Source organism: Pseudonaja textilis, chromosome 5 (assembly GCF_049901715.1).
Source record: "Pseudonaja textilis isolate UNSWEBS1 chromosome 5, rPseTex1.2, whole genome shotgun sequence".
NCBI lineage: Eukaryota > Metazoa > Chordata > Lepidosauria > Squamata > Elapidae > Pseudonaja > Pseudonaja textilis.
The window spans coordinates 5,182,301-5,194,434 of NC_141994.1; the positions used below are offsets into that span (position 1 = coordinate 5,182,301).

Below are 12,134 nucleotides of genomic sequence, written 5' to 3' on the forward strand. Positions count from 1 at the left end.
AAAATAAAAGAAACAATAGGACAGGGACAGTAGGCACGTTGGTGCATTTATGCACACCCCCTACAGACCTCTTAGGAAAGGGGTGAGTCAATAGTAGACAGTCTAAGGTTAAAGTTTTTGGGGTTTGGGGAAGAAACCACAGAGTCTGGTAGAGTATTCCAGACATTGACCACTCTGTTGCTGAAGTCATATCTCCTGCAATCAAGTTTGGTGCAGTGAACCATGAATTTGTATCTATTGTGTGCTCTTGTGTTATGGTTGAAGCTGAAGGATAGCAGTATTGTCTGTGGTATTGAACAGCTTTACATCATCAGCGAAGAGAATGCAGTTGCTCTTGATATGATCACAGAGGTTATTTATGTAGAGTATGAAAAGAGTTGGTCCTAGAACACTGCCTTGGGGGACACCACTATTGACAGGTACAGAATTTGATAGGACACTCCCAATTTTGACCATTTGTTGTCTGTTTGACAGGAATGCTTCTATCCAGTTATGCATAAGATTTTAGTTTTAGGAGTAGTTTGTTGTGTACCACTGAATCAAAGGCTTTACAGAAGTCTGTTTAGATTGTATCTATTGCTTTGCCCTGAGCGAGTTGTGTAGTTTTTTGCAGTGTAAGAGTTGCAGATTACAGGGTAGTTTTTTTCAGAAACCAAATTGTTTATTAGAGAGTAGGTTGTTTGTCTCTAAGTGTAGGATAATGGATTGGTTAATAATTCATTCCATGACTTTACAGGTGATGCAGCATAAGGGGATTGGTCTGTAATTTTCAACTAGGCTGGGGTCTCCCTTTTTGAAGATGGGGATGACTATGGCTTGTGACCATAATTTTGGCTGGTCCTGAAAGATTTTTCAAAGATCATGCTTGGAGGTTCTGCTTTGGCAGTGGGTAGCTTTTTTAAGAAGTATTCCATCCAGTCCAGTAGATAGAGATGGTTTTAGATTGCGCAGTGGTTTTTCAACAGTGTCTTCTGTAAAATCGATATGTATTAGATCATTGTAGTTGTCTGTGGTTCGACTAGGAAATACCATTTTTGGTCCATTTTACCTGAGGAAAAGAAGCTGCCTAATAATTACGCACACCTTGATATAGGGCCGTGGTGGTGAACCTATGGCACGCATGCTGGAAGTGGCACGCAGAGCCATTACTGCTGGCACGCGAGCCCACGTCCAGAAAAAGTTTACTGTGCATGCGCGCGTGCTGCCCACCCAGAAGGTGATTGTTGGGTATCTGGCACACATGCACAGTGGCACAGCATGGGGCAGGAGACGTGCACATGCGCAGAAGCACAATGGTATGCAGGGGAATCACACGTGCATGCGCCGAAGCGTGCAGCGTGGGTCATGCAGGTTGTGTGCACATGCGCAGGGAGGATGGGGGCCCTGTGCACACTGCCTTCTGGGTGATGGCATTCAAGCACGAGCTCACAAGCATGAGCGCAATTATCAGCACGGGAGCCCAAAAAGGTTAGCCACCACTGGTGTTGATCTCCTTAGGCCACACCTTCCCTCATTAACATATATGCACATCACGTAATACACTTATATCATCTAAGTATTCAAGTTTATACAGCTTGGAGGTAGAAAATATGCATAAAATGATGATATGGCCAAAATGCTTGCTTAATAATTGTGCAGAGAGAGAGAGAGAGAATTTATGTGTGTGTGTATATATGTGTGTGTGTGTGTTTTCTTAAGTTTTCGCGAGTATTTACATGTATTCAGCTTTGTTCGAGTATTTTCCCATGTCATTGTAGTTGTGCTTTTAAAGTTGTAGCAACGTTTCGGCAGAATCTCATCTGCCATCATCAGGCTTCTGTATTGTGTTCGTCTGTGAGTCAGACTTTCACAGCCATTTCAGTTTTAAATTTGGGGCTAGCCTACTGCTGTGCCAGAATGGTTTCTTCTTCATCCTGATTGGTTGGGAGTCTTGGTCTGTGTTTATTGGTCTTGGAGTTTGCTGTGTTCTGCTTGATTGGTGTTTCTAATATCTTCTGTCTGTTTCGTGGCTTTGTTTGTCGTGATTGGCTGGCAACATTGTTTCCTGTACTGGAGGCTTTTAGTGCGGCTTGGCTCCGAGTAAATGGATGGCTATCATGTATTAGGAAGCTAGGTTTCATCTGGGTGCCTGGTTGGGGTGTGTTTGAGCTGGAGGTATCGGGGGGAGGGGGATCTGTTTGTGCCCAGGTGTTTGCCTGGCTTGTGGTGTGGAAATTTTTTTGTTTGTGAATGCAGGCTTCCAAATAATTGACAGTCTGGTGGAATCATCTATTCTATTCATGCTTTCAAGTCTTTTTTCAATATCTATGGCTTCTCTGATAGCCACAGAATTATGGCACGCATGTGTGCATGTGCACAACTCAAGTTGTGAGTGGTGGACCAATGTGTATTGATCAACTTACGCAAGTTGAGCTGTGCATGTGTGAACACCAGCCAGCAGCTCGTGTGGCCTGTTTCCAAATAGGGCATGTGCCAGAAGTGGGCTGCATCCGGGGGTTGGGCACCCTGGTTTAAAGGTACTCCATGTGAAATACATTGCAGTCAGATAATTCTTGTAGAATATCCACTCATTCTGTGATTGTCCAAAGTTATAATGGCATTGGACAAGGGAACTTACAATCATTCCTTATAGTTGCGGCTGTCACAATGTCCCTATGGTCATGTAATCATGATTCAGGTACCTGGCAATTGGCTCACAATTACATAACCATGGGACATTGCAACCATGTGAGATTCACATAACAGTGGTCCCTGGAACTGCCAAAACTGTTGCCATAAATTGGTGTGTTACCTTGTTGCTGGTTCCAATTACCATTGTTAAGTGGAGATAACCTGGAGTCTATACCTATTACGATAAAGCTTGTTAATGCTTGGGTAATAATATTATTTTGAGGCTTTTCTGCATTTCTTACATCATCCTCTAGATCAGGAGTGTCAAACTCATGTCATGGCAGCGTTACGTGACATATCAGGACTTTTCTCCCTTTTGCTAAACCGGGTGGGCATGATCAGCGCATGATGGATCCAAACCGTGGACTGGGAGTTTGACAGCCCTGCTCTAGATTTTATACTGATAAAAGTGTCACAATTTAACAAAATATCTACTCTCTCTTTAATTTGTGTACTGTATTTGAAATATTTGATCTTAATAGTGATAGTTATCTATTTATGGTAGATTTAATTCAGAAATGTTTTCTTTTTTATAGAATGAAACCCAAACAGCAAAGGAATTTGTGAAGATTGTAGAGGCTGCAGAAAATGAATACCAGGTATCATGGAATTTTATAAGACTACTGCATATAATCTCAACTATTGTTCTGAATTTTACTGGGCAGCTTTTATCTGGTTCCTTTTATATTATATGTTCAAAATAAGATGAAAGGCTATTAAATTCAAGATGATTGCAATACATAGAATAAATTTACCAAGCATATACGTGACAGAAAAGTATAAGAATCAATGTGCAACCATTGAGGATGTGATCACAGAGAGATAACATTTGGCAGATCACTTATTTGCAATAACAGTATTGTGAACACTATTTCATCAATATGGTAACAGATGACATGGCAGATAACCCTATTCAATCCAAACGCCAATATTCTTTTTTTTCCCAATAAATTTTTATTATTTTCCACTAGTACAAATTTTAGTTATTTTTTCAACAGTATTGACATCCACATATAATATTATCTTATACTTTAACATCTATTCGTACCTATCTTAATCTATATTATCCTTGTTTATCATTAATCATCAATACATATTGCCTTTCTATTACAGTTATTATACATCCTTAATATTGTCTTATTCTTTTAACATCTATTCATACCTATCCTTAATACATATTATCCTTGTTTATCATTAATCATTAATACATGTTACCTTTATATTACACTTATTATTGTACGTCTTTGATCCTTCTGTCCTATTATATCTTGTTTGTCACTTTCTTGAGAATTCTTATTTAATCATCTTTTCTAATAACTCTTTTTCTAGCCACATGTACCATCTATGCCAAACCGAGTAATATTCTGATTCTTCTTTCTCTCTCATTTTAAGTGTGAGCATGTCCATTTCAGCACAGTCTGCTATTTTTTGTATAATTACCTCTTCATTTGGGGTCCTCTGCTCTTTCCACATTTGCGCGTAAGCTATTCTGGCGACTGACAATATGTGCAAAATTAAATATTTTATCTTTTTGAATAAACCCCAAGTAGATAGATTTCTGGTTTGAATTCAGTTTGGCCTCCGATAATTTGTGTCCAGTTCCTAATTTTATTCCAATAGGTCCTGGCCTGAGGGCATAGCCACCACATGTGATAGTAGGTACCATCAGCTCGTTGGCATTTCCAACATTTTGGATTGGCGTTCGTATATACCTTGGCTAATCTTGTTGGGGCTAAGTGCCACCGATAGAACATTTTATATAAATTTTCCTTGTATGTTGCGGCCGTTGTTAATTTATAATTTAGATTCCATAATTTTTCCCACTCATCTAAATATATATTATAACTGAAATTCTACGCCCATGCTATCATTGTATTTTTTTACTCTCTTCTTCCATTCTGAAATCTAGCAAGCTTTGGAGATAAATTTTTGCTCTGGTCCAATTAATATCTTATCCAATTGATTTTCTCCCATATCAAATTCAAATTCTTCTGAATCTGTTTTGTATCTGTTTTGAATTTGGAGATATGGCCACCAATCAATTGTAATTCCTTGTTCTTTTAATTCTTGTTTTGATTTTAGTCTCCCTTGGGCATCTAATAAATCCTTGTATTTTATCGTTTTACCTAAATCTAGTCTGTTTGGATGTATCATGACCTCCTTGGTTGACAACCAGCGCGGTATTCTTGTGTAGTGTTTTTTTATTTTTCTCCATCTTTGTAGTAATTAATCTCTTATTTGATGTCTATTAAAATAAGCTTGTGTTTTGCCCTTTTTCTCCCATAGACACGCATGCCAGCCTTCATGGAAGTCATGACCTTCTATCTTTAATATTCGTTTATCACTTAGTTTAACCCAATCCTTAATCCAATTCAGTATCGCTGCTTGGTAATTTAGTTCCCAGTCCAGTAGCCCAAAACCACCTCTGCTTTTACTGTCTTGCATCAATTTTAATTTGATGCGTGGTTTCCTATCCAGCCAGATGAATTTTGTTATTATTTTATTTAATTCATTAAAGAAGATTTTCCCTACTTTTATTGGGATCATCTGAAACAAATACATTAATTTAGGTAGGGTATTCAATATTTTCAATATTGCTACTCTGCCGAGTATTGATAATTGTAGTTTCACCCATGTTTCTAATCTTTCCTAATTTGTCCGATTAATTTGGTGTAATTATCTTCTTTTAGTGATGAGCATCTGGCAGATAGCCATATTTCTAAATATTTTTTTCCCCACTGTGGTCTCAATTTATTTTGTATCTCTATTTTTTGATTTGCTGTGCAGTTTTTGATTATCAATTTGGTTTTATTTTTATTTTTAATCCTGCCACTTCCCCAATTTTTTCTATCTCTTGTAATAATATTGCTCTACTATCATTAGATCTTCTACAATGAATACAAGGTCATCAGCAAAGGCCTGGACCTTGTATTCTTCATTTTTAATTTATATACCTTTTATTCCTGAGTTTCATCTGACTGTGGTAAAGAAGTACCTCTAATGGTAGGATAAAAAGCAGAGGTGATAGTGGTCACCCGTGTCTCACTCCTTTGCCTATCTCGAAATTGTCCGTACGTTTGCCATTCATTAATATACTTGCTATTTGGGTAGAATATATAGCTTGTAATGTTCTTACTATATTAGTTCTGAAATTCATTCTCGTTATTTGTTTTAGCATGAATTCCCAATTAAGGTTGTCGAAAGCTTTTTTGTGCATCTAGGAAAATCAGTGTTGCCTGTTTTTCTGGATGTTCTTCGTAGTATTCTATTGAATTCAAAAATATTATTTTTAATTTATCTGTTTGGTAAAAAGTCATTCTGATTGGAACAGATAATTTCACTTAGGATTGTTTCAGTCTTTCTGCCATAATTGTCATAAATATTTTGTAGCCTGTATTCAGTAAGGAGATTGGTGTATAATTTGAAATTTCTTGTTGATTGGTACCCTCCTTCAGAATTAGGGTGACATATGTCTCAGACCAGTACTTTGGTAATTTTGCTTTTAGTAATGGCTTATTGTAGATCTCTAATAATATTAATTCAAATGTTTCATACATCTTGTTGTATATTTCACTAGGAAACCCATCTGGTCCCGGAGTTTGGTGTTCTTCTGCTTTCCTATTGCTCTTTTAAGCTCCGTTGGTGTTATTTCTCCGTTTATTATTTCTTTTTGTTCTTCTGAAATTGAATTTAAACTGTTTTCTTCTAAATATTGTATTATCTTTTCTTCTTCACCAAAATAACTTAACGTGATGTGTGTTTTTTTCCTTCATTTGGCAACAGATATTTCCTTCTTTGTCTTTCAGTTGTTGGATTAGTTTTTTTCCTTTTCTACTTTTAGTTTATGAGCTAGCCATCATCAGGTCCTCTTTTATGATAACACCCAGAAACTTAAAATTGGCCACTTGTTCCACCCAGTCTCCATTGATAAGCAAGGGCTGGATATCTGATCTATTCCTTCTATAGTCCACTATAAGCTCCTTAGTTTTATTGGTGTTAAGGACCAAGTTATTGTCTCTGTACTACGAAAGCAACCAGTCCACCTCATCTTTATAGGCAGACGCATCCCCCCGAAGATGTGTCCTTCCACTGTTGTATCATCTGCAAATTTAGTAATATTACTAGCACGAGTGGGAATTCAGTCATGCACATAAAGAGTACAGAGTAAGGGACTCAACACGCAACCCTGTGGTGTACCAGTGTTAAGAATAAGGATTGAAGAGATATGATTACCTAATCTGACCCTCTGAGAGCAGCCAGACAGGAAATCCATATTCCAAAGGCAGATTGTATAAGAAAGTCCAAGATCCAATGTAAAAGCATTCTTGATACTTGACCTTACAAAATTAGAATAAATTATATTTATAATTATAAGATATAAACTATAATTTTTCCTCAGTGAGGTAATATATTTAACTCTATTATTGTTAAAATGTGCTAAGGTTTGATTTACAGTATATTATATTTTTGTTTAATCTTAGAATATCAAGTTTATCTAATAAAGATATGGAATAAAGTTTTAGAACATAATGATAAAGTATGCCGTTGGAAATGTGTTGCTTTATATCAACAAATTGTCATTCTTTAAGAAATGTTTTCTTTTTTGTTACAGACTGCTATCAGTGAAAATTATCAAACAATGTCGGACACTACTTTCAAGGCTTTGCGCCGACAACTGCCAGTTACTCGCACAAAGATTGACTGGAATAAGATACTGAGCTATAAGATTGGCAAGGAAATGCAGAATGCTTAAAATGAATGTGGCAAATATGAATAATTTCGTTCTTCTGTACAAAATAAAGTTATTGCAAAGGTATTCAAAATTGTGATGTATCACCTTGGCCATTTGCCATTGAAATAACTGTAAGTTTGGTTAGAACACAAGACTTAGGTAACTTTTTTTATTTGACCATTTGTTTCTCCTTTACAAAGTTATAAAAAAAATCAGTGTAGCTAAAATGTTGAGAGCTTCTGATATATTTAGATTTTTATAATGATATGCCTATAGTTTTCAGTTAAATTAAACAGTTTGAAAAAAATATTTTTGCATAAGATTATCCCATGTTGCTTGCTTTCATGCAAAAGGCAGCTTACCAAACACAATTCCTTTGAAAAGATTTGTTTCTGGACAACATGGATTTTAACCATGTGTATTGCAGAAATATTCTGCCCCTCCACAGTTTGAAAGCTGGAGAAAAGCTTTTCTATATCCAATCCTATTCAGTTGTTTAAATAGCTTGATGTTAACTTTTTTTTTTTAAGCCAAGAACTAATTTTAAGAAGTTGAAATTAAACATTAGTGCTTACGTTCAAAATGCATTTAATGTTCCATTTGACAGAACCTCAGATGAGTTGGGATTTTATCAGTCATCAAGTTATTTTTATCATGCAGCCATAATTGTATTATAGCAAGGCATATTGTTATATATATGTAATCCTATACTCATTGTGTGTCTGTCAGTTTTTTCTTCAATTGAAATGTACTAAAAATCAGTGTGAATTAAACATGCAAATTTTCTATTTAGTTATGATTATCATTTCAAATATATATCTTGCAACAAGTTTAAGAAGGAATCAACTTATTAAACATAAAAAGAAACAGGAGCCCATATTAAAATAATAATAAAATAATGAAGGCAGAGGTAAGGAGGGAAATAAATGTGTGTGGGGGAATTGCAGTGGAGGCAGTCTCTTCTTCCAAAAATGGCTTGAATCTAGGTCACATGTTTTGTTTAATGACCATATCACTTAGCAACAGAATTGCCAGTCTCAATTAAGGTTGTTATAGACTTTGTAAATTGATTCAAGCTCATAATGTTGCTGAAGGAGAATATTAAAAGTTTCAATTTCATGTTTGCAATTATGGAAGTAAAGTAACAAAGGAAAGGAAAGGATGAGAAAATGTAATAAATCACAGTATAATGGTGAGATAATCCAACTTGTTTTGCTTACTATCATCATCATAATTATTTAGGTTCTGCTATTTTTATTTGAACTATCAGAAGACTATCAGAAAATCAGCTTTCTCCAGAGTCTGCTATTCTGCCACATATTTGTTTCTCCAGAATATTGGTTCCTTTTTTCATTTCATTTTTATATTGCATATTAGTCTTTAGACTACATTAGACTACTTAGGAAGCAAGATACAATAATAGGATTTACTGGGCACTCCCTTCATGATCCAGGCACATTTCTGTATTACAATGTATACAATGTATAGTTTTATTTCCATACCACATTAGGTACAAGGTGAAAATCTAGCAAGAGATTAGATTTAAATATATGATTCCGATTAAGCTATATTTTCTAATTATCACATAACATCCCTCAAATGTTGATATATATTGTATAGTTTTGCAGATTTGGTAAAATAAAACACAGAATAAAAATAGTGGGTAGAGGATGGCTTTTACATTAGGTTCAATAAATTACTTATTGATTATTGATCATACATGTAACACTTAATTATATCTAGTTACATTCTTTGATGATACTATATCCAGTATGGTTAATAGACCTCAAATTTAGATGGAAAATGTACAGACATAGTATGAGAAAAGTTAGTTCTTCGGTGCGAATGTCAGTTATATAAGGAGAGGAGGCCGGTACTCCCATTAGGAAAATCCTTAATTAAATAGTTAAGTAAAATTTCTGAAGCAAACTAAAAGCAGGAAGTTGTATTTGAAAAAAAATTTAAGTGGTGCATGGTATTCTTTTTTTTGTACAATTCTATTTTACAGAACAATATTTCACATCATTAGAATTGTAATAATGAAATTTCCTAAAATAAAGATATAAATTATCCTATTGTATTATCCTTAAAATATTGTGTTAATATGTAAAATATTCAAGTTTCAAAAGTAGATGCTGTTCAATATATCTATCCTGAGATGAAAAACAACAACACACAACATGCGGAGAATGTCTGTCCCGTAAATTTATAGTTTATTTGCCAGGTGGGCATAGAATGCTGCTTGCTTTTGCTGTTGTCTCCATAGGTGGTATTGAAAAATCAAGAGGTGTTACATCATGGATAATGCCATTCTCTTTCTCTTCTTAAAAATATTCTTAGTAGGATTTAATTATTCTAAAAAGCATATTAATGCTTTAGCTACTATTTAATTACTATTTGCCACTGCAATAGTGTGTAATTAGTAAATACCACACAATATATATATGCCACCCAATGCTGAACAATTCTGAACCTTTCACAAAAAACATTAAAACTATAAACTTTAATTTGGACCCTGTATTGAACACTGGACTTTGTGGTTTAAATAGGCTAAATCCAACTCTTAGGTTTCTGGAAACGGGGTGAGTTTCTTTGTTGAGATGGTTCCTTCATCAGCTTCTATGGGACAAAAACTATACTAGTAATCTTCAACTTACAACCATTTGTTTAGCTATTAAAGTAACAGCAGTACTGAAAAAAGTGACTTTTGACTAGTCACCCACTTAAAATAATCACAGAGCCCACCACCCCACCCCCACCCCAGTCAAAGGATCAAAATTTGGTAATCAGCATGTATTTACAATTTACAACATGTACTTACTATTTGCAACCTTCACAACAGGCTTTAGATAAAGTCAGCGGGGGAAACTGGATCTGCTTAACAACTACATAGTTCACTTAAGAACAGCAGCAAAAACTGTGTACGTTTCAAAATAGTTTACCACTGGTTCGGGGGGCGTGGATTAATGGGCAGACTTTGCGCAGGCGCGTGCCAAACACACAGTTTGTGCACGCGCAGAGGCTTCCTGACTCACCTCATGCAATCCTGCAATCTCCCTGCTACTTCAGCAGCTGACACCTGGCAGGCAATCTGCTGTGCCGCGCAAACAGCTGCACCTCAAAAGCAGGGAATAAAAGGTCAGTAGGGGAGCCCAGGCGGGTGGGTGGGCCCAACAGCAGCTCCGAGAAAACCGGTTCAGTCTTGGCTGATTTTCGGCGCTACCGGTACGCCAGAACTGGGCCGAACCGGTAGAATACCACCATTGAGCAAAAAGATCATAAAATCAGCCTTGCTCAGTGACAAAAGTTCCTGCTTAATTGTGGCTGTAAATTGAGTTGCAGGAGGCGATAGAAAGCATTTTCCCTCCTCCCATTTATTGAAAAGAGCTATTGGGATTTTTCTTTCCCAGGAACTTTTCCCATTGGAAACAACAATGTTATATTATTTCATTTTAAGGAATAGTATAACAGCTATTTTATTTTAGGAGTCATGATACTCTGGTGACAAATCAGGGTTATTTAAATACGAAATTGGTTAAAAATGATACAACCAGGCTCCTAACTGGCTCCCAATGATATCCCTTATTCCTTTGTCTAACTTTTTCATTGCAAATCTATAAATACAAAAATTGGAAATGACCCTGGAGGCCTTGCAGATCAGGCCCCTTCCCAAGTGAGATGCTATCCTATTCTGGACAACTGGATGTCCAATGTCTTCTTAAAAACCTCCAATGAAGGAGCACCCACAACTTCTGGAGGCAAACTCTTCCGTTGATTAAAGATAGGAATTTTGTCAGACTTGCCCTAATTTTATCCCTTAGGAGGGAAAGATCCTTGACTCCATTAAGGTTCTTTTACTAAAGGTGCTGGTTGCAGTAAAGTCAAACCAGCTTGGAAAGGCACAAAAATGTTAGCCCACAGCCTATCCCTCCCCCCATTCCGCCCCGGGACCGACCCATTTCCATGCAAATGGAGCTTGCCAAAATGTTTTGAGAATGCTGAGATGTTCGGGTAGTCCGCATATTTTCTCAGGTTGCCTGGCCTTGGGATACTGGTACAGGCTCGATCCAGCTGCTCTGGTCTTTATCACCTGTCATTCTCCACCACCCCCCTCCGGATTTCCCATCACGTACACACATAGGTTTATGGTCCTTCTATTCCCCCCCCCCTTTCCAGTTTTTGATGGCAGGATACTTGTGTGGTGGCCGAGCTAAGCCAAGTAGAACTGACATTCTGCCCCCCCTTGACAAGCAGAGGGGAGGGAGAGACAAAGATTCTCTTTACTTTATTGTCATTGCGCCTCGTACAACGAAATCAAACACCATCTTCAGTGCACATCATGACCACGAGCATGAAAATAACACACAAAACACACATCCTTCACCCTTCACACATTGAACCGGAAACCCCCGACACCACACCAACACCGCACTATACGGCAGAATTCAACAGAGCTACTGCCCTGGGATAGAAGCTGTTTTTCAGCCTATTTGTCCTTGTTTTTATTATTCTGTACCGTCTGCCAGATGATAATAGTTCAAAAAAAGGGGGTTCCCAGGATGAGATGGATCTTTGAGAATGTTTTGAACTTTCTTAAGGCAGTGGGAGTTATAAAGCTCTTCCAAAGAGGGGAGAGGGCAACCAAGGATCTTCTGAGCAATGACGTTAACCCTCTGGAGCGCTTTCCTATCTGCCCCTGTGCAACTGGCAAACCATACAGAGGTGCAGTAAG

General features: G+C 37.0%; 1 protein-coding gene across 1 annotated transcript in view; it reads left to right on the forward strand.

The window, feature by feature from the left end:
* CAPZA2 (capping actin protein of muscle Z-line subunit alpha 2) overlaps positions 1 to 9,494 on the forward strand; it is a 30,047-nt gene extending 20,553 nt beyond the window's left edge. Inside the window, exons 9-10 of the mRNA XM_026713064.2 lie at positions 3,207 to 3,269; positions 7,283 to 9,494. Of these exons, the coding sequence (XP_026568849.1) occupies positions 3,207 to 3,269; positions 7,283 to 7,423 (204 nt within the window). The 3' untranslated portion in view covers positions 7,424 to 9,494. The remainder of the gene's footprint in view (positions 1 to 3,206; positions 3,270 to 7,282) is intronic.
* The last annotated feature ends 2,640 nt before the right edge of the window (positions 9,495 to 12,134 follow it).